This window comes from Microcaecilia unicolor, chromosome 1, assembly GCF_901765095.1.
Source record: "Microcaecilia unicolor chromosome 1, aMicUni1.1, whole genome shotgun sequence".
In the NCBI taxonomy this organism is placed as follows: domain Eukaryota; kingdom Metazoa; phylum Chordata; class Amphibia; order Gymnophiona; family Siphonopidae; genus Microcaecilia; species Microcaecilia unicolor.
In genome coordinates, this window is record NC_044031.1 from 212,403,592 (window position 1) to 212,427,068 (window position 23,477).

Sequence of the window (23,477 nt, forward strand, 5' to 3'; positions counted from 1 at the left end):
CCTAATATTGGCATGCCCTTGTCCCTTTGCTGTGTGAACCATCCTGAGATGCACTAGGAGGGACTAAGCACCATATAAGGAGTTCTTCCTTATATGGTGCTTAGCCCTGCCCAGTGCATCCCAGAATGTAATGGGCAAAGGTTGCGAACTGCCATTTTGAGAAGGCAGGTCCAGAGGCAGGAAGGAGGAGGAGTTACTCCTGCTCTCCAAAGTTTTAAGATACGGGGAGGGGGGTCACTAGACCACCAGGAAGATTTTTGCTTGGAGGTGGAGGGAGGTGGTTGGGGTCATAGGGTTCATCAGAGCTATCCTATTGTTTTACTCTACCCACTTTACTATCACAATTGCAATTCTACCCCTATTACCCTCATTATGTTATGTTCTTTAGTCATATTTCACTCTTTTTTTTCTTACTATATTAGACTGTAAATTGCCCTGAAGGTTTCTGTAGGCTAGGATAGCAAATACTAAATAACCTTTTAAGTTTTTAGATCTTGAATGGGGGGGGGGTGTTGGGTCTATGGCGATCTACTGTCAAATGCATTTGACAATTCAGAGTCAAAAAGCACAATCAATGCAAAAAGGAGCATCCATGCACCTCATTTGTATGCAATCACCTTTAGGCATCGGTTGTTGTTTACGACTCGGTAAGTTTTTCCAAGACAGCTGTATTTAACAAGTGCCTTTGTGCATCAGCCTGTTAACGTGCCCAAGAATCTTACTGATCGTGCTGCCTTTCAACTGGAACCAGTGGCATAGTCATAAGGGATGGGACGACTTCCCTATGAGGAAAGGCTAAAGCAGCTAGGGCTCTTCAGCTTGGAGAAAAGGAGGCTGAGGGAAGATATGATAGAGGTCTATAAAATAATGAGTGGAGTTGAACGGGTAAGATGTGAAGCGTCTGTTTACGCTTTCCAAAAATACTAGGACTAGGGGGCATGCGATGAAGCTACAAAGTAGTAAATTTAAAATGAATCGGAGAAAACATTGCTTCACTCAACGTGTAATTAAACTCTGGAATTCGTTGCCAGAGAATGTGGTAAGGGAAAATTAGGTTCTTACCATGATAATTTTCTTTCCTTTAGTCATAGCAGATGAAGCCATTACATATGGGTTGTGTCCATCAACCAACAGGGGGAGATAGAGAGCACTCAACTTTTCACAGTGCCTCATGGCCAGCTAGCTCCACTGCCTCTTCAGTATTTGAATCTTCCAAAGCAGTATGGCAAACCGCAATGGGAATAACATGAACTTTCCTCACAGCAAACGATGGCCCCTTAACAAGGGCATGAACTCAAAAAAGGAGGGAATGAACTCATCCTCCTGGAGGGAATAAACTCGTCCTCCACTTTGTATAAACGGAGGGAATACTTGCATCCTCCTGGCGGGAATAAACTCATCCTCCCAAAACATGAACTGGAGGGAATGAACTCATCCTCCTATAACTGTAACAAGAATCCTGAAGACTGTTTCCCGACTCCCCAAGGATAAGACTAAAAAAGAAGTCAATAAAAGAATAACAAACTTATAACTGAAATTTCTAGTACTGTTCAGTTTTTTCAGTCTAAATGTTAGATTTTCAAAGCATTTTTGTTTCGACAATCCATAAGAACACCTCAGCATTTTATTATGACGTTTTGAGAACTTTTGAAACTTTCCATCCACTCGATGTTTACAATACTACACAGTGCTTCAGAACGGCTTTTAAAGGCACATTAATCGAATTTAAATAGTTTCTAATGTGTTTTATGAACCAGTATAATTCTCTCTAAATAAAAGTTTTGGAAATGTGTGTATGTGTGTGTGTTGGGGGGTTGGATACATATGCAGATTAGATGCTTTCTGATGCTATAAAGATAGGTTTTGCTATGAAATTTGGTAGATTCACTACACTTGCAGATCCTGGTAAGTACAGCTTATAAAGAAGTTTTTTTTTTTTTTAGCAGCTACTTATCTAATTCCTTGTTTTTATGATAATTAGTTTGACTTTGTTATTCTCATTTTTTGATCCTCTTTATATTAGATTTTAGCAGTTGGTCAAGGTTGGATTTTAGAACCAATTGTGAGTCACCTTCTTTAATTTTTTTTTCTTTTTCTGTTTAAGCTTATGTTTAAGTGGCTGCATTTTGTAGTTATGCTTTTAATGTCCATGCCAACTTTCAGTTTTGTTATACTTCTCTAAATTTGATATTGACTTCTTTTATAGATAGTCTTGTTAAGTTTTGATATGATTGTGTTTTAGTTTGATTACTTTTTATATATGGTTGGGAGCATGTATTTATGATTTTACGTTTTATATATGGTTGCAACATCTATTTATGATTTTACTAATATATGTTTATATAGATAGATATAGATATGTGTGTATTTTACTGTATTTTGTAAATCCCTGAAGCAGCACTTGGTGAAACATGGCTATGTCGGGCATCTGTTTTTGACAACCTGTAACTTTTCTTTTTATCAGTTTACTACTGTTCTTTGCCTTTTACACATGTACATGCTGCTATTTACATGTGTGCATGACATATAGCTGTTCTAAAATTACCTCAGATATAAACTAAACCATGGTAATACTCATCATTAATGGTGAAACATCTGCACAATAGCTGAAGCCTCAAAAGGAATATCGCCAATATCACGAGGAATAATAATATGCATTAATACAAATACTGGTCCTACTATAAAACCAAACTAGGACCAGATAAAGATCTCAAGAAACTATTTCAACTAGTAAATAAGCTATTAGACACCACCCCTGTTATCACATCCAACACAGACATCCCACCTGCAGACAAATTGGCTACCTACTTTAAAGACAAAATAACAAAACTATGCAGCACCTTTCTTCATCACAACACCAATATCGATAACTTCTTCGACAACCTGGACCAAATCCCGGGTGGATACCCAGCTGACCGAATCTGGTCAACATTCATTCCACTCAACACTGAATCAGTCACACAAGTGACAATTTGTCCAATTGAGGTCTCAACCCATTCATATATGCAGATGACATTACAATCTATATTCCCTTCAGACAAGACTTGATAGAAATAACCAGTGAAATTAATGATGGCCTCAACATTATGAACTCCTGGGCAAACTCATTCCAATTGAAACTGAACACAGAAAAAACACACTGCCTCATCCTCTCATCACAACACAATAAATACAAACCCACAACTATAAACACCCCAGGACACACACTCCCTACTTCAGATAGCTTAAAAATACTCGGCGTCACATTCGATCACAATCTCACACTCGAGAACCAAGTAAATACCATAATAAAGAAAATGTTCTATGCTATGTGGAAACTCAAACGAATAAAACCTTTCATCCCGAGGGAAGCTTTTCAAAACCTAGTACAATCAATGGTCCTAAGCCATGCACATTACTGTAACAGAATTTACACAGGATGTAAAGCACAACTCACAAAAAAAACTCCTGACCGCCCAAAATACAGCAGCCAGACTGATATATGGCAAAACACAATTCGAAAGTGCCAAACCCCTACGAGAAAAGCTGCACTGGCTCCCAATCAAAGAATGGACCATCTTCAAAATCGGCACCCTGGTACACAAAATTACCTACGGCATTGTACCAGGATACATGAAAGACCTAGTAGACTTACCAACCAGAAACAGAATCAGATCATCATGAACATACCTAAACCTACACTATCCAAATTGTAAAGGACTAAGATACAAAATAACTTACGCATCCAGCTTCTTCTACATAAGTGCACAACTATGGAACCTACTCCCAAATGCTGTGAGAACAATCCATGATCACTTAAACTTCAGGAAATCACTCAAAACTCACCTCTTCAAAAAGGCCTATCCCACCGATCCAACATAGATCCCTGCATCAAGCAACACAGCATAAATAATGATCATACTGGACAACTTATAATCTTCACTCCTTCGACCCCATGATGCCTGATCCACACCTACCTCATCTGACCAAAATATAACTTTGTATCTGCTAACAACCGTACTGGCAAACGCCTCTACGGCACTATGTAAGTCACATTGAGCCTGCAAATAGGTGGAAAAATGTGGGATACAAATGCAACAAATAAATAAAATAAACTGCACGTGCAAACACTTAACTACCATTCTGGAGGCATCATTAAATTTCTGCAGTATTTATACTTGTTGTTATTCCATGCATTAATGCAGAAGGAAGCTATTAACCTTTTGGCCACTCCTTTCCTGTCCCCTCCTTGCCACATTTATATGAAGTCTCACTTTATTTATGACATTTAATCCCATGTGGAGGGGCATAATCGAACAGGGTGTCCAAGTTATCCTGAAGGCATCCTCGCAGGACGTCCCTGCGAAGGGGTGGGGAAACCCGTATTATTGAAACAAGATGGGCGGCCATCTTTCGTTTCGATAATATGGTCGGGGACGCCCAAATCTCCGCATTTAGGTTGACCTTAGAGATGGTCGTCCCCGATTTTCAGCGATAATGGAAACCGAGGACGCCCATCTCAGAAACGACCAAATCCAAGCTCTTTGATCATGGGAGGAGCCAGCATTTGTAGTGCACTGGTCCCCCTGACATGCCAGGACACCAACCGGGCACCCTAGGGAGCACTGCAGTGGACTCCAGAAAACGCACCCAGGTGCATAGCTCCCTTACCTTGTGTGCTGAGCCCACCAACCCCCCCCCCCCCCAAAAAAAAACCCACTCCCCACAACTGTACACCATTACCATAGCCCCTTAGAGATGAAGGGGAGCACCTACATGTGGGTACAGTGGGTTTCAGGTGGGTTTTGGAGGGCTCACATTTACCACCACAAATTTAACAGGGGGATGGACCTGGGTCCGCCTGCCTGAAGTGCACTGCAGTACCCACTAAAACTGCTCCAGAGATCTGCATACGGCTGTCATGGAGCTGGGTATGATATTTGAGGCTGGCATAGGAGGCTGGAAAAAAATAGTTTAAAAAAGTTTTTTTTAGGGTGGGAGGGGGTTAGTGCCACTAGGGGAGTAGGGGGAGGTCATCCCCCGATTCCCTCCGTTGGTCCATCTGGTCATTTAGGGCACATTTTTGTGGCTTAGGTCGTAAAAAAAAAAAAAAAAAGGATCAGCGGCCAAGTGTTCGTCAGGAACGCCTTCTTTTTTCCATTATGCGGCCGAGGACGCTCATGTGTTAAGTACGCCCCAGTCCTGCCTTCGCTACCTTCTAACACCCCCCAGGAGCTTTGGGTCGTCCCTGCAACAGAAAGCAGTTGAGGGCGCCCAAAATCGGCTTTTCAATATGCCGATTTGGGCGCCCTGGGAGGACGCCCATCTTCCGATGTGTCGAAAGATGGGCGCCCTTCTCTTTCGAAAATGAGCCCAAATATCTCACATAGGATTCAAGTTCAATGTGGCTCACAATATAATAAAAGTAGAACTGACAAGGAGGAGGAAGTGACGTTACCATCTAAAATGGAGGCTTAAACAAGAGGATCCGTTGGGGCTATGTGGTATCCAGCAATTCCCCAGGCACTGACAGGCTATTAGGTGTGGATTGAAGGGTGAGGTGTGAGATTGTGCAGCTGAGGATAAATGAGCTGTGAAGGGACAGAGAGCGGAGAGAGCAGCAGATGAAAGTTTCTTCTCGCCTACCTGGTGGGGGTTGGACAGGCTCTGCTTGAGGAGAAGGCGGGAAGCAGCGTGAGCTAACACTGAGCCAGGACATCTGTGTTACGAGGGATTCCTGGGCTGCTGAGAGACAGGGGGCTGGTGTGAAGATTTCAGCACATTTGGAGAATATCGTGGAGGACACAGAGAGCTGCAGCTGCCTGTCGTGAGACCAGTACAGTGTTTGCCCAGGCGTCTCTTATGTAAAGGGCTGCATTCCTCGCTATCTCAGGAGCCCTGTGTTCTGTGAGTTTCATACATTGTGTCTCCCTTCTTTGCTATGAAGTGACTGTGTGGAGGAGGGTTGACTGACAGGGTCTTTTGCACCCGGCTGTAACAGGCAGACTTGGAGAATAAAAGCAGTTTATGTACTGGGATTGAGCTCACGCTGTGATAATTAACTGCTAGCCTGCAGCATATGATACATCTTTAAGAAAGAAAGTGAGTTGCCGGAGTGGTGACATGTGACATTGGAAGCTAACTCCTGACCCGGTATCTGCAGGATAATTTTGTTTGGATTAAAAAAACGGATTGCTGGGAGGAAAGGACGTCATGATCCAAGGTGGCGGTCTGAACGAGGAGCTCCGCCGGGGCTGATAGTTGTTGGCACTACAAACTTGCTCATACAGTGAGAGACGGATCGAGAACGACAGAGAGTACGCCTCCAGGCTATGCCACCAAAAAAAAACCCTTGAGCGATTCCAATATACACCGGAGTGTCGCGAAAAAGTGAACGAAGGGAGAGTGGGACCGGAGCTGCGAGGATCCAAGATGGCGACTGCACACGCCCCACAGAACACACGGTACGGAGCGAGAACCCGCAAAGGCTGCAAGTATGTTGCAATCCGACGTAGCAGGGCTTCTTCAGACTTAAAATCTGACTTTGCGGGATCCGATTAGATGTCCAAAATGCCCTCAAAGACATCAGAGCGGAGATGCATGAACTGGGGTCCCGAGTGGGCGAAGTAGAAGGGGGGGATGGTGACCCTTCAATCGGAGGTGGACTCTATGCGGAGGAAGGCAACTGAGGAACAGGAGGAGTTGGGCCGGCTCAGGGAGCAAATTGAAGACCTAGAGAATAGGTCTCGGCAGAACAATTTAAGATTTAAAGGTATCCCTGAGCTAGATATTCTTTCCAACTGTGAGGCTGTTATAAAAGAACTATGCCAGCATATTTTGGCCTCAGGGTCGAACACCCACCCCCCGGAGATACGCATTCAACGTGCGCATCGAGCACAGGGACCCCGCAGAGATTCAAACCCGAGGGATATGGTTGTCTGCTTTCTAGACTTCCCCATAAAAGAACTAATCCTGAAACAGGCCTGATTGAGCAAAGAAATTACCTGGAAGAATTACAAAATAGGGGTCTTTCAGGATTTGGCACGCACAACGCTGATGAAGCGTGAATCATTCAGAGAAGTTACTGGATTTATGCGTACTAAGGGGATCAGATACAGATGGTTGTTCCCCTTTGCAGTTTGGATTACAGTAGACGGGAAATCCCGCAAGGTTACAACGCCGGAGGAAGCGTGGTCGGCGTTGCGGGCCATGGGATGTCAAGATGTACCGGTGCAGAATCAGGAATCGCGAACTCAAGCGGCTCTTAGGAGAGATTCAGCGTGGCAAGTGGTGCTGGAGCGAGGAAAGAAGAGGGACAAGCAGGCTTCCTAAAGTGGGGGCTGCTGAGACATTACGGACACATGGGTTGTTACCGCTTTGCTACACTGGATAATAGAGCAAACCTGGACTCGAAAGGACAGCTGGTTAGCATGCTTGATGTGGAGTTTGGGGCAAGTCACTTGGTTGCTTTGAGAGTAATCGCTTTAACAGGTGGTACTGCGCTACCCAAATTGGAGTGCGTCACGAGCGGCTGTTGTACCTAATAGTGGTGTTGACTTCAAGCTGAACTGCTGAGGTTGGAGAGGAAGAGAGTGGAAGATCTGGTTTGCCAGAACAATGGGATGTTTCTGGGAGAGGAAGACATCCGGACTGTATGAGTGGCTCAGAAAGCACACACAGGACTTGTGCTGGCGCAGTTTGATGTTAGACAAGAGAGTTTTGGGGGGGAGGAAATAGAGGGTAAGAGTTGGGTAAGGAACAGACACGGGTAGGGGGGGATAGCCTGTGTTTAAGGGTTATAAGAGGAGTGGGGAGGGGGGTTTGTCTAATGATATATATGATCAAAGCCTCTGGAAACGTACGTTACTTTTCCTACTATGGCTGATCTTCTGGACCAGAGGATCGGCAAAGCGAGGGGGGTTGGGAGAGGGGAGGAGGGAAAGGGAAAAGGGGAGGGTGAAGATGAGGGAAGGCGGGGGAGGCGGGAGGGATCTGGGGAAACACTAACATAGGGTCCTGGAATGTGAATTGGCTTCACCATCAGGGAAGCGGGCCGAGTGTTTAAGGAATTGAATAGGTTAAAATGGGATGTGATGATGATGCAAGAGACACATCTGAGACTGAGAGACACGCATTTATTGCGGCGCCGGCCCTTTAGAGAAGTACTGGTACATCAGGGACGAGAGGCCAGAAAGGTTGGGGGAGTAGCTATAATGGTGCGGCACACCTGTGGGCTAAGCATACAAGAAGAATTTCGGGACTCGAGTGGCCGATGTTTGGGGGATTAGGGGACTTCTACAAGGTAAGGAGATCACATTTATTAATATTTATGCACCTAATGAAGGTCAGAAGCAATTTTTTGATTCTCTGAAGGAGGAAATCCAAGGTTTTATTAAAGGCCAAGTGATCATAGGGGGCGATTTCAATATTGCCCCAGACGCGGATTTGGATCATTCCATGGGAAGGAGGGGGGTTGGAAGCGCTGGTCGTAAGGCGTTATTGAACTTTTTGAAGGAATGTGAGGTAGTGGATTGCTGGAGATTATTACATGGAACACAGAGAAATTACACCCATTATTCACATGCAGCACAGTCTTATGCGAGGTACACCGCAACAGTTGGCATATGATAGAAGCAGCAGAAATAGAGACTTGTCAGGTCTCTGATCACGCTCCTATATGGATTAGGTTTAAGGGGCTGGGGGGGCTAGGCAGAGGGGGGGCCTATGGAGGCTCAACGAGACTCTATTGGTAGATGAAACAGTGAGGGAGGACATCAGGAGGGTGATACAGGAATTTTATCAACTTAATGATATGGTGAGGTTAATGATGGATCCTTATGGGACGCTATGAAAGCAGTGGTTAGAGGAGTTTTTATTAAATGGGGTGCACGGAGAAAAAGAGAAAGAGGTCAGAAATCCTTGGAGTTACGAGCTCACCTAGTGCAACTGGAAAAACAACATAAGAGGCAACCCACAAAAAAGTTGGGGGAGGAGCTTACAGCAGTAAGGGGAGCATTGGCACAATTGCAAATGATAGAGATTGAATATATGCAAGCCAAGCTGAAACAGCAGACCTTTGAGTTTGCTAATAAATCAAGCGCTTTTCTGGCACGTCGGTTGCGGGCGAGGCGAGTGAAGACACTTCTTCAAAGGCTGAGAGATGGTAAGGGGGGTTGGCATTATGCAGATGTGGATATATCTAGAAGCTTTGGGACATACTATGAAGAATTGTATAAGAAGGGGGAGGATATAAGTAGGGGGGAAATAGGACAATTTTTAGATCAGCTACAGCTCCCGTGTCTTAGTGAAGCTGAGCGAGTACGATTGGGAGAACCGATAAGATGGGGGGAAGTATATGGGGTAATTAAGAACCTCCCGAATGGGAAGGCCCCAGGATTAGATGGTTACACCGCTCGATTTTTTAAGTGTTATGCGGAGGAGTTGGGGCCCCAGCTCATCAGGCTAGGGAATGGAGTATTGGAGGGAAGGGGGATCTCGAATTCAATGATGGAAGCAGGGATCTCTTTGTTGCTTAAGCCAGGAAAGGATCCCACTGTATGTGGCTCCTATAGACCCATTTCACTTTTAAATGTTGACGTCAAGATATTGGCCAAGGTGTGGGCTAACAGGTTGGGACGGGTCCTACCAAAGTTGATAGGGGATGACCAGTCGGGGTTTATCCCGGGTCGACAGGTGGGTGACAACATTTGCCGTACCCTCCACTTGCAATGGGAAGCACAGAAGAGACTCCCAGGGGCAATACTGTTAACACTAGACGCCGAAAAAGCGTTTGACAGGGTTGACTGGGTGTTTCTGAAAGAGGTTATGCAGTGTATGGGTCTTGGGGATAATTTCTGCAGGTGGATAGCAGCCTTGTATGCGGCGCCGAAGGCCTGTATACAGATCAATGGCCAGTATACCTCCTTTTTTGCTATTGAACGTGGATATTGAGAAAACTTCAAACAGCCCAGAACACAGCAGCCAGACTCATCTTCGGAAAACCAAAATACGAAAGTGCAACACCCTTACGGAGAAACTACACTGGGCTCCCACTCAAGGAACATATCACCTTTAAAGTATGCACGTTAGTTCACAAAATCATTCACGATGAAGCCCCTGCATACATGTCTGACTTAATAGACCTGCCACCCAGAAACGCCAAAGGATCATCCTGAACTTTCCTCAACCTCCATTTCCCTAAGTGCAAAGGCATAAAGTACAAAGTACTACATGCAGTCAACCTTCTCCTACATGAGCACGCAACTCTGGAATACACTACCACGCAACCTGAAAACGATCTATGAACTAACCGACTTCCGCAAACGATTGAAGACCTATCTCTTTGAAAAAAAACTTACTGCAAGGATCAAAACACATGATTCCATGCACACCAACAAAATGTATCAAGACATTCTCTTCTAAACTCTCTTCCCATATTCTCTCCCACTCAAAAATCTACCCACAGATAAAATTGCTATACCCTAACGCTCTCTTGCTATTATTCGATCACCCTATCATTCCCCCTATGTCACATCCCATAGTTTCTACGCCCCAAAGATGATTGACTTGACTTTGTCTTCCATAACTCTTCACAATGTAATCCATAATCGCAATGTAACAAACTGTATTTCCATAATTCACAATGTATTGTAAGCCACACTGAACCCGCAAACAGGTGGGAAAATGTGGGATACAAATGTAATAAATAAATAAAACCAGGCAGGGCTGCCCCCTATCGCCCCTATTGTTTGCTATATATATAGAGCCCTTGGCAGAGAGGTTACATGGCCATCCGGAGTTTCGAGGTTTCACAGTGGGGAAGAGGGAACATCGCATGGCACTGTATGCGGATGATCTGTTGCTTTATGTGACAGATCCAGGGAAAACGTTGGAGGTGGTGGTGGATGTCCTGGGGGAATTTGAACAGTATGCGGAGTTGCGGATTAATATGGAGAAATGTGAAACATTAGGCATTTCGGTCTCCCAGGAAGAAGAAAACTGTTTGAAGCAGAGGTTTGCTTTAAGTGGGCCGGAAGTCATATTAGGTATCTGGGGGTTTGTATTCCTAGAGATCTGAGTAGAGTCTATGGACTTAATTATGGCAAAATAGTGGAGTGCATTACAATTGAATTATCACGGTGGAAAGGGTTGTGGCTGTCGTAGTGGGGGAGGATGGCAGTAATAAGGATGAATGTCTTGCCTAGGCTGTTGTTTCTGTTTCAGTGTTTGCCGGTGGCGGTCCCCAAGCGGGAGATGCAGCAATTACAACACCAGATATTGCAATTTGTATGGACGGAAAACATCCCCGGTTAGCGGGAAAGGTGATATGGGGAGAGATTGAAAGAGGGGGTAGAGCAATGCCTCGGCTTGAGTGGTATTATCAGGCTGCTCAGGTCAAGATGGTGCTGGAGTGGGAAGGGGGCAGGCTTAAGCCAACAGGTCAAGTGGAACAATCGTACTTCCCACATAGGGGTTTAAAATCGTTACTATGGACCACTGAGGGATTGGGGGGGGGTGTTGGCGGGCGTGGATAACCCATATCTTAGGCACATTTTGACTGTATGGGAGGAGTTTCGGAGGAAGTGGGGACAGGGAGATGGGGTCTCCACTAGGGCGGGGATAAGATGGGAGCCAAAGTTCGGGGCCGGGAAGGAAAATCGGGTTTTTCTGCGATGGGATCACTTGGGCCTTTCGAGTTTTCGAGATGTGCTCCAAGGGGCCCAGATTAAGAGCTTTGAGGAATTGAGGTTACAATATGGACTCCCTGAAGGAGATCGTTTTTCTTACTTACAGATTAAGTATTTTATGGGAGCGATGGGATGGAGAGGGGGCAGCCCTCAGGATAAGGAGAGCTTGTAGAATTTATGGGGTATATTACGGAGGGTGCCTAGATCCATCTCAGTGCTATACAAATTTATGAGAGGCAGTGACCCTGCCCCCTTTCGCTTCAAGGGAGCATGGGAATCAGACTTAAATTGCTGCTTCAATGATCAGGAATGGGAGAGGATATGTGGGGAGGTTCAAAAGGCCTCCACGTGCGCTCTAGTGCAAGAGAATGCATAAAAGGTGCTATCGAGGTGGTATTACACTCCTGAGAGAATTAGGGGAATGTACCCTAATGCTTCTGACTGGTGCTGGAGATGTGGTAAAGACAAAGGCTCATTTCTGCACATTTGGTGGTCCTGCCCCCGGTTGATACCGTTTTGGGAGGCAGTGATGAAAGCATTGGTAAGAATGTTTGGAGATTCCATGGTGTGCAGTCCACAGGTGTGCTTGCTGGGGATGTATAATGACAGTGACTCATGGGAACGGAGCAAAATGTTACGTTGGGGTCTGGTGGCAGCAAAATGCCTGATAGCTCGGAAGTGGCGAGTTACTGGCCCTCCTTCCTTGGGGGATTGGAAAGCAAAATTAGAACAACTCATAGCTATGGAACATTTAACGGCATATCGTACAGATGGGGAGCTACAGCGCAAGAGAGGATGGTCTCAACTGCAAGAATGGGTGGGGACAATCAAACTTTGATAGGAACGGGTGATAGTTGGGGAGGGGGGAGGAAGGAAGGGAGGGAGGGAGGGGGGTGGTAGGGAAGGGAGGAACGGAAGAGGAGGGCTAGAGGGGGAAGTGAGGCAATTATATGCTTGAACAAATTTAAGGGGGTAGGACAGAGCTGAGGGTGTAGACCCTTGTTTATAGTGATTGGGAGTTGATAGTTCAATTTTCACCATAAGGGTGACTGGGTTGTTGTTTTGTTCTTTTCTGTTATATTATATGGATGTCCAATATTTTAGGTCAACTTGGCATTATCTGTACTGTCTTGAATGTTGCAAGTTGCTTCATTAATAAAGCGAATGCTACATACCTGTAGAAGGTATTCTCCGAGGACAGCAGGCTGATTGTTCTCACTGATGGGTGACGTCCACGGCAGCCCCTCAATCGGAAACTTCACTAGCAAAGTCCTTTGCTAGTCCTCGTGCGCCGATGCGCACCGCACATGCGCGGCCGTCTTCCCACCCGAACCGGCTCGTGCCGGCCAGTCTCATATGTAGCAAGACAAAGAGAAGGGAAGACACAACTCCAAAGGGGAGGCGGGCGGGTTTGTGAGAACAATCAGCCTGCTGTCCTCGGAGAATACCTTCTACAGGTATGTAGCATTCGCTTTCCTCCGAGGACAGCAGGCTGCTTGTTCTCACTGATGGGGTATCCCTAGCCCCCAGGCTCACTCAAACAACAACCATGGTCAATTGGCCTCGCAACGGCGAGGACATAACTGAGATTGACCTAAAAAATTTACCAACTAACAGAGTGCAGCCTGGAACAGAACAAACATGGGCCTAGGGGGGTGGAGTTGGATTCTAAACCCCGAACAGATTCTGAAGCACTGACTGCCCGAACCGACTGTCGCGTCGGGTATCCTGCTGCAGGCAGTAATGAGATGAGAATGTGTGGACAGATGACCACGTCGCAGCTTTGCAAATCTCTTCAATAGTGGCTGACTTCAAGTGGGCTACCGACGCTGCCATGGCTCTAACATTATGAGCCGTGACATGACCCTCAAGAGCCAGCCCAGCCTGGGCGTAAGTGAAGGAAATGCAATCTGCTAGCCAACTGGATATGGTGCGTTTCCCCACAGCCACTCCCCTCCTGTTGGGATCAAAAGAAACAAACAATTGGGCAGACTGTCTGTTGGGCTGTGTCCACTCCAGATAGAAGGCCAATGCTCTTTTGCAGTCCAAAGTGTGCAGCTGACGTTCAGCAGGGCAGGAATGAGGACGGGGAAAAAATGTTGGCAAGACAATTGACTGGTTCAGATGGAACTCCGACACAACCTTTGGCAAGAACTTAGGGTGAGTGCGGAGGACTACTCTGTTATGATGAAATTTGGTGTAAGGGGTCTGGGCTACCAGGGCCTGAAGCTCACTGACTCTACGAGCTGAAGTAACTGCCCCCAAGAAAATGACCTTCCAGGTCAAGTACTTCAGATGGCAGGAGTTCAGTGGCTCAAAAGGAGGTTTCATCAGCTGGGTGAGAACGACATTGAGATCCCATGACACTGCAGGAGGCTTGACAGGAGGCCTTGACAAAAGCAAGCCTCTCATGAAGCGAACAATTAAAGGCTGTCCTGAGATCGGCTTACCTTCCACACGGTAATGGTATGCACTGATTGCACTAAGGTGAACCCTTACAGAGTTGGTCTTGAGACCAGACTCAGACAAGTGCAGAAGGTATTCAAGCAGGGTCTGTGTAGGACAAGAGCGAGGATCTAGGGCCTTCCTGTCACACCAGACGGCAAACCTCCTCCATAGAAAGAAGTAACTCCTCTTAGTGGAATCTTTCCTGGAAGCAAGCAAGATGCGGGAGACACCCTCTGACAGACCCAAAGAGGCAAAGTCTACGCTCTCAACATCCAGGCCGTGAGAGCCAGAGACTGGAGGTTGGGATGCAGAAGCGCCCCTTCGTCCTGTGTGATGAGGGTCGGAAAACACTCCAATCTCCATGGTTCTTCGGAGGATAACTCCAGAAGAAGAGGGAACCAGATCTGACGCGGCCAAAAAGGAGCGATCAAAATCATGGTGCCTCGGTCTTGCTTGAGTTTCAACAAAGTCTTCCCGACCAGAGGTATGGGAGGATAAGCATACAGCAGACCTTACCCCCAGTCCAGGAGGAAGGCATCCGATACCAGTCTGCCGGGGGCCTGAAGCCTGGAACAGAACTGAGGGACTTTGTGGTTGGCTCAAGATGCAAAGAGATCCACCAAGGGGGTGCCCCACACCTGGAAGATCTGGCGCACTACTCGTGAGTTGAGCGACCACTCGTGAGTGAGGTTGCATAATCCTGCTCAGTCTGTCGGCCAGACTGTTGTTTACGCCTGCCAGGTATGTGGCTTGGAGCACCATGCCGTGACGGCGAGCCCAGAGCCACATGCTGACGGCTTCCTGACACAGGGGGCGAGATCCGGTGCCCCCCTGCTTGTTGATGTAATACATGGCAACCTGGTTGTCTGTCTGAATTTGGATAATTTGGTGGGACAGCCGATCTCTGAAAGCCTTCAGAGCGTTCCAGACCGCTCGTAACAACAGAAGATTGATCTGCAGATCGCATTCCTGGAGGGACCAGCTTCCTTGGGTGTGAAGCCCATCGACATGAGCTCCCCACCCCAGGAGAGACGCATCCGTAGTCAGCACTTTTTGTGGCTGAGGAATTTGGAAAGGACGTCCCAGAGTCAATTGGACCAAATCGTCCACCAATACAGGGATTTGAGAAAACTCGTGGACAGGTGGATCACGTCTTCTAGATCCCCAGCAGCCTGAAACCACTGGGAAGCTAGGGTCCATTGAGCAGATCGCATGTGAAGGCGGGCCATGGGAGTCACATGAACTGTGGAGGCCATGTGGCCCAGCAATCTCAACATCTGCCGAGCTGTGATCTGCTGGGACGCTCGCACCTGCGAGACGAGGGACAACAAGTTGTTGGCTCTCGTCTCTGGGAGATAGGCACGAGCCGTCCGAGAATCCAGCAGAGCTCCTATGAATTTGAGTCTCTGTACTGGGAGAAGATGGGACTTTGGATAATTTATCACAAACCCAGTAGCTCCAGGAGGCGAATAGTCATCTGCATGGACTGTAGAGCTCCTGCCTCGGATGTGTTCTTCACCAGCCAATCGTCGAGATAAGGGAACACTTGTACTCCCAGCCTGCGAAGTGCCGCTGCTACCACAGCCAGGCACTTCGTGAACACTCTGGGCGCAGAGGCGAGCCCAAAGGGTAGCACACAGTACTGGAAGTGACGTGTGCCCAGCTGAAATCGCAGATACTGTCTGTGAGCTGCAGTATCGGGATGTGCGTGTAGGCGTCCTTCAAGTCCAGAGAGCATAGCCAGTCGTTTTCCTGAATCATGGGAAGAAGGGTGCCCAGGGAAAGCATCCTGAACTTTTCCTTGACCAGATATTTGTTCAGGGCCCTTAGGTCTAGGATGGGACGCATCCCCCCTGTTTTCTTTTCCACAAGGAAGTACCTGGCATAGAATCCCAGCCCTTCTTGCCCGGATGGCACGGGCTCGACCGCATTGGCGCTGAGAAGGGCGGAGAGTTCCTCTGCAAGTACCTGCTTGTGTTGGAAGCTGTAAGACTGAGCTCCCGGTGGGCAATTTGGAGGTTTGGAGGCCAAATTGAGGGTGTATCCTTGCCGGACTATTTGAAGAACCCACTGATCGGAGGTTATGAGAGGCCACCTTTGGTGAAAAACTTTCAACCTCCCCCCGACCGGCAGATCGCCCGGCACTGACACGTTGATGTCGGCTATGCTCTGCTGGAGCCAGTCAAAAGCTCGTCCCTTGCTTTTGCTGGGGAGCCGAGGGGCCTTGCTGAGGCGCACGCTGCTGATGAGAGCGAGCGCGCTGGGGCTTAGCCTGGGCCGCAGGCTGTCGAGAAGGAGGATTGTACCTACACTTACCAGAAGAGTAGGGAACAGTCTTCCTTCCCCCATAAAAACATCTACCTGTGGAGGTAGAAGCTGAAGGCTGCCAGCGGGAGAACTTGTCGAAAGCGGTATCCCGCTGGTGGAGCTGCTCTACCACCTGCTCGACCTTCTCTCCAAAAGTATTGTCCGCACAGCAAGGCGAGTCCGCAATCCGCTGCTAGATCCTATTCTCCAGGTCGGAGGCACGAAGCCATGAGAGTCTGCGCATCACCACACCTTGAGCAGCGGCCCTGGACGCAACATCAAAGGTATCATATACCCCTCTGGCCAGGAATTTTCTGCACGCCTTCAGCTGCCTGACCACCTCCTGAAATGGCTTGGCTTGCTCAGGAGGGAGCTTGTCCACCAAGCCCGCCAACTGCCGCACATTGTTCCGCATGTGTATGCTCGTGTAGAGCTGGTAAGACTGAATTTTGGCCACGAGCATAGAGGAATGGTAGGCCTTCCTCCCAAAGGAGTCTAAGGTTCTAGAGTCTTTGCCCGGGGGTGCCGAAGCATGCTCCCTAGAACTCTTAGCCTTCTTTAGGGCCAAATCCACAACTCCAGAGTCGTGAGGCAACTGAGTGCGCATCAGCTCTGGGTCCCCATGGATCCGGTACTGGGACTCGATCTTCTTGGGAATGTGGGGATTACTTAAAGGCTTGGTCCAGTTCGCCAGCAATGTCTTTTTTAGGACATGATGCATGGGTACTGTGGACGCTTCCTTAGGGGGAGAAGGATAGTCCAGGAGCTCAAACATTTCAGCCCTGGGCTCGTCCTCCACAACCACCGGGAAGGGGATGGCCGTAGACATCTCCCGGACAAAGGCCGCAAAAGACAGACTCTCGGGAGGAGAAAGCTGCCTTTCAGGGGAGGGAGTGGGATCAGAAGGAAGGCCATCAGACTCCTCGTCAGAGAAATATCTGATGTCCTCCTCCTCCTCCTACGAGGCCTCACCATCGGTATCAGACAAGTTCACGAACCTGTGTCTGAAGCCGTGCCCAGCTCCACTCCGTGGAACCACGGCCACGGTGTGAGCATCGAGAGGTAGACTCCCTCGCCCGCACCGGCGAAGCTCCCTCCGCCGACGTCGTCGGGGAGCCTTCCTGGGAGGCGACGGCAGTCGGTACCACAAGCGGCACCGATGTCGGAGACCTCACCCTGGGCAAGGGGCCAGCCGGCGCCTCACTCGACGGTACCGATGGCGCAAGCACCCCCGGTACCGGTGGGGAAGGGCGCAACAGCTCTCCCAGGATCTCTGGGAGAACGGCCCGGAGACTCTCGTGCAGGGCGGCTGTGGAGACAGACATGGAAGCCGATGCAGGCGTCGAAGTCAGAGTCTGTTCCGGGCGTGGAGGCTGTTCCGGGCTGTCCAAGGTGGAGCGCATCGACACCTCCTGAACAGAGGGTGAGCAGTCCTCCCGGTGCCGATGCCTACTGGGTGCCGACTCCCTCGGCGACCCAGAGCTCTCGGTACCGATGCGGGAAGGAGACCGGTGTAGATGCTTCTTTGACTTTTTCAAACGAAGCATGTCACCGGAACTTCCCGGTACCGACGAGGACGTAGAATCCAACCGTCGCTTCCTCGGGGCCGAGGCCGAAGAAGGTCCGTCTCGGGGGGGGCTGTACCGCAGGAGCCCTCAGGGTAGGGGGAGACCCACCCGAAGGCTCACCGCCACCAGCAGGGGAATGGACAGCCCTCACCTGCACTCCGGTCGAAGCACCACCGTCCGACGACATCAGCACTAGTGGAGGTCCCAGTACCACCGACGCCGCCTTCCGATGTTTCGGCCCCGACGATGCAGAGGGTCGATGCCTCGATGCAATCGATACAGTCGCCGAGGTCGGAGGTCTTGACGATGTCGATGCACTCGATACTCCCGGTGCCGATGCCGACGAAGAGCCCGAGAACAACACGTTCCACTGGGCCAATCTCGCTACCTGAGTCCTTTTTTGTAAAAGGGCGCAAAGACTACAGGCCTGCGGGCAGTGCCCAGCTCCCAGACACTGAAGACACGACGCGTGCCTATCAGTGAGCGAGATTACCCGGGCGCACTGGGTGCACTTCTTGAAGCCGCTGGGAGACTTCGATGACATGGGCGGAAAAATCACGCCGGCGAAATCAAAACTCGTAATTGCAGTAAGGCACCAAAAAGAGGGGGAGAAAAAACTCAACCCGAGGCCTCAAAAGGGCCTACCCCGAAAACGAAAGAAAAAACTTAACGGGGCAAAAACTGGAAATACGGGAAGGGGAAAAAGACCGAAAGGCCCTTCTCCTAAATCCCTTTATTTTTTTTTTAATTTTTAGAAGCGAAGTCAAAAAGACGCGCGAGGGTCAACTTAAGGGGCACGAACGGCGCAAACACGACCGTACCGAGCGCGGACAAAAGAAGACTGAACACGAGCCGGTTCGGGCGGGAAGACGGCCGCGCATGCGCGGTGCGCATCAGCGCGCGAGGACTAGCAAAGGCCTTTGCTAGTGAAGTTTCCGATTGGAGGGGCTGCCGTGGACGTCACCCATCAGTGAGAACAAGCAGCCTGCTTGTCCTCGGAGAAAAATATTTATAGTGAAAAAAAAAAAAAGTAGAACTGACAAGGCATTCTGATTATATAAAAAAGGTAAATATATATATAGAATATGTATACATACATACAAAATTACTAATAACAGCATAACATGAAATCCCGATCATATGTAATACTTTAGTGTTTTATTGTGCATTTTAATGCACAATGTTAAAATTTAGCATGCTTACTTCAATGCATGATAAAAACTACATTAAAACTACTAGCATTGTTTAGTAAGTAGACCCTTAACTCAAAGGACTCCTATTTATATGATCCATCAATACAGGGAGAATATACTTACCTTTGGAGCATGCAAGTTTCTATTATCCACAGCATTCCTCCAAGAGAAACAAAATTGAATAAGTTCCTTATCTGTAATAGATGGTCTATAAGGACAGCAGGATACCAGTCCTCATACATGAATGCTGTCATGCAATATAGTCCAAGGTTAGGGCACTGTAAACAAATCATTTCTAGAGAACTCTACTATGCATATGTAGAATAACTTAGTTCAGCATCATTGTGCGGGGCCACTTCAGGTCAATCATAAAAACTTCCAGGAAGAGACAACTCTAGAACAGACAGGATTTGTGAGGACTACTGTTCTGTAGTCCTTAGAAAATATCTGCTTTGGGTCAGCAAATTTGCAGAACTCATACATGGAAATTCTTACCAACAGGATGCCTTTAAAGAAAGGGGGTGGGGTGGGGATGGGGAATAGAAATCTTCAGTGCCAATGCACAAACTTTTTTTTATGGCAACACACCATTTTAACATTTTTTCCATTTTTATATTTTTTATGAAGGCAATATGAAAATAGTAAAATTGGGAAATAGGGGAGATGAAATTGGAATGTAATCATGAAAGACACTTTGCAGGACGTATTGACCAAGCCTATCAGAAGTCCTTAGCCATACAGTAATAGGACATGAATGTGCAGGTAAGTCCATGTCACAGTTTTGCAGACCTCTTCCATGGAGGCCAAAGTTAAGAAAGCAAAAGAGCTTCTCAATGCATTCTTTATGGCCATCTGGTGGCAGGCAGAACAGCAACCACACATCTCATGCACAGGACCCAAACATGAGAATCATGGATGTGTAGGGTGAACTTTTTGACACCACTGTCCTCCTCCTCTTCTGAGACATCAAATGAAAAGTACCTAAAGCAAAAAAAAAAATAATAACAATAATAATAAAAATAAACCTTGACAGTAAAATTCCAACAGATGTTGCTCAATGCACAGGTATCAGTATAGACTGCAGCCATGCAATTTATACTGAAAACTGAAAAATAACTAAGGGCAAGATGCATTAAACTAAACGAGCCTTTAACGAACAAGTAGATTACCCTGGCATGCACTAAAGCCCAATTTCCGACAATGGTAGCAGCAAACAAAAACGGAATGAGATGCACTAAGGTTTTGCGCTTGCCCTAACGCTGGAAAACTCCAGGAAAGCTAACGAGAGGTCGGTACCTCTCGTTGGGGCTGCCCGGCTTCCAAAACTTAAATGTTAAAAAAAAAAAAAATCGGGAGGGGGCAAAAACGCTCATCAGGAGCGTCGTTTATTGATGGCCTTGCCCCCCCCCCCCAAGGTTGCCGCTGCTCCCCGCTCCCCCTGCATTAAAATCATAACTTTAGGTAGCCCCGGCCCCCCTCCCTTCCTCTCTTTCTTCTCCTTTCTTTGAAATGACAGCTCCCGCCATTCTCCGCCCCCATGCCCCCTCCCGCCGCTCCCCCCCTCCACCGGGCCCCCCTCCATCTGATACCGGGCCCTCACAGCGCCTCTCACCTCTGTGTGAAGGTGCTGCACGGGCAAGAACAGCTGGTCGCCTCTTCGGACGTCCCTCCTTTCCTCCTAGGCCCACCTTCATCTGATGTAAGTAACCTACGTAGGTTACTTACGTCAGACGAGGGCGGGCCCAGGAGGAAAGGAGGGATGTCCAAAGAGGCGATCAGCTGTCCTTGCCTGTGCAGCGTCTTCACACAGAGGTGAAAGGCGCTGTGAGGGCCCGGTATCAGACGGAGGGGTCCCGGTGGAGGGGGGGGAGCGGCGGCGACGACCTCGGGGGGGGGGGGGAGCGGAGCTGTCATTTCAAAGAAAGGAGGAGAAAGAGAGGAAGGGAGGGAGGGAGGGGGGCCGGGGCAGCCTAAAGTTATGATTTTAATGCAGGGGGGAGCGCAGGGCCGTGCCTAGGGTCTCCGGTGCCCCCCTGCAATTGGCGCCTCCGGCGCCCCCCCCCATTGGCACCGCGCCGCCGCCGCCGCTCCCCCCGAAAACGATCGCTACACTGCCCTCCCTCTTCTCCCCAGATCCTTTTCCTTTTTTTTTTTTTTTTGTTTAAATTTACCTCTGTCCGGCGGCAGTGTAGCGTCAGTGAGAAGGAGGCGGCACTCCCCCGCCCCGACGTGTCTACTACTCTTCTTCCCTTCGCTAAGTGTCCCCGCCTTCTTCTGACGTCATTTCTGACGTCAGAAGAAGGCGGAACACAGCGAAGGGAAGACTAGTAGACACGTCGGGGCGGGGGAGCACCACCTCCTTCTCACTGACGCTACGCCGCCGGACAGAGGTAAATTTAAACAAAAAAAAAAGGAAAAGGATCTGGGGAGAAGAGGGCGAGGTAAGCATGGTGCGGCGGGGCGCCCCCCAGAGGATGGCGCCCTCCTGCCATGCTTACCTCGCTTACCGTGTTGGCACGGCCCTAGGGGAGCAGCGGCGACCTCGGGCGGGGGGGCAAGGCCGGCGATAAAGGACCTCGGGCGGGGGGGGGGGGCAAGGCCGTCCATAAAGGACGTGTTTGTTTTGTTTTTTTTCTGACTTTCTTGGAATGCGCAGAGCAGCCAGCATAACGCTTGGCTGCTCTGCGCATGCTCTACGGGCCGATTTTCCGACGGTTTTACGAAGGGTTAGAGAATGCAAGTAAGCTGCAATGAGCAGCTCATTTGCATTCCCTTTCCTTCGTGCATAGCCATTCCGTACCGATTCATTATGGAATTCGGTACTGAATGGCTCTAACGAGGACTTTGGTGCATCCCCCCTTAAATGCCTAAGGGTTTTCTAATGGGAAGAGACGAGAAACTAACTAGGTTCAGGATGCAAAAGCCATTTTAAAAGACTTTTGCAGATACTCATGAATCCCATGGAAAATATATGACCATTAGGCTCTGCAGAAAGAGTACCGAGATGGACTTGCTCAAGAATGCTGATATATAATTCCCACAATAGAGCTCTTTAAATAATTGGTAAGCTTTGTTTACAGTGCACTGGCCCTAGGTCCCATCAGACATTACCTATGTGTGCAGACTGCTAGGTCTGCTTGCCACTGAAGAAGACCTTTATGACCTGAAGCAAAAATAAAGACACTATAGAAGAGGCATGCCTAATTTGCTAATTATGCACAAAACAACAAACATAATTAATAAAATATGAGAATCTTCTCCTCAAATATACTGTGTATCAAATTTAATTCTAACAACTGTGCAAAGAATTGGCTCGCCTGTATAACTGAAATAGCCACAAAATTTAATTTATCAAGTAAATTTGTTGCTTGATTTAGAGTTTCCATTTTAAAAAATTCAAATGTTGATTTTGGGGGGAAAAAAGGCAGCTCACTATGTAAGCTTGAGTCAAACCGATTTTTCAAATATAAAACTACCAAATCCATATACAGAAGAGTTTTAAACACAGAAGATATAAGCCATATAAAATCAATATGCTCTATTTACCTCTTCAATGTAAACAAAATTTCAAATAGCTAAGATATATCACTTGCCAGTAATGCCAGGTTCTTCTGTGGGTTGCCTCTCTACAGATTCTTCAGTTTCTTCAGGTTGTAACTTAACTTCTTTAACCTTTCAACATGTCAAATTCATGCTGTTACTAATGGTAAACATCAAGTAACTACACGCTGTAGTACTGTTAATATTAAGGGGCTTTCTATATCTGAAAATTATTATTTCTAATAAAGTGCAAATGTTTAAAATACTGGTCAACTATAAAGATAAAACTCATGACAAAATTACCTGGCACTGATCAGGCTGTATTCTGTGTAAACTTCCAAAACTGTATACTAATTCTCATACCTAAACAAGGTATAGTTGTGGCAAAGAATACACTTTCTATCTTCCAAAAAAATATATACATGAAACTGAAGAAAATAACCATACTTTCTAGTCAGCATTTATAACTGTATTCCACAAGCAACAATTTGGTCACAAAAACAGAAAATCAGACAACTTACCTTTTTAAGCTGAACATTCAATAGATTTACTTGCATACTTTATTTCTATTTTATTATGTACTAACACACACATGCACACATTTCTAAGTTCCTCTGACTCATACAGTGCCTTACAAGTCTTCACACCCTAGTACATTTTTCACATTCTGTCTGTAAAAGCACAATTCAAAATCCATTAATGTACAAATTTGTTTCATTAACTTACAATACATACTCTATACCAGGGATGTCCAA

At 47.5% G+C, this 23,477-nt stretch overlaps 1 protein-coding gene across 1 annotated transcript in view; it reads right to left on the reverse strand.

The window, feature by feature from the left end:
• The window catches only part of NME8 (NME/NM23 family member 8), a 405,852-nt gene that overhangs the window by 243,647 nt on the left and 138,728 nt on the right, over positions 1–23,477 (reverse strand). The window contains exons 7-9 of the mRNA XM_030207906.1: positions 22,776–22,854; positions 20,085–20,163; positions 19,306–19,342 (exon numbers count right to left, since the gene is read on the reverse strand). Coding sequence (XP_030063766.1) covers positions 19,306–19,342; positions 20,085–20,163; positions 22,776–22,854 — 195 coding nt within the window. The remainder of the gene's footprint in view (positions 1–19,305; positions 19,343–20,084; positions 20,164–22,775; positions 22,855–23,477) is intronic.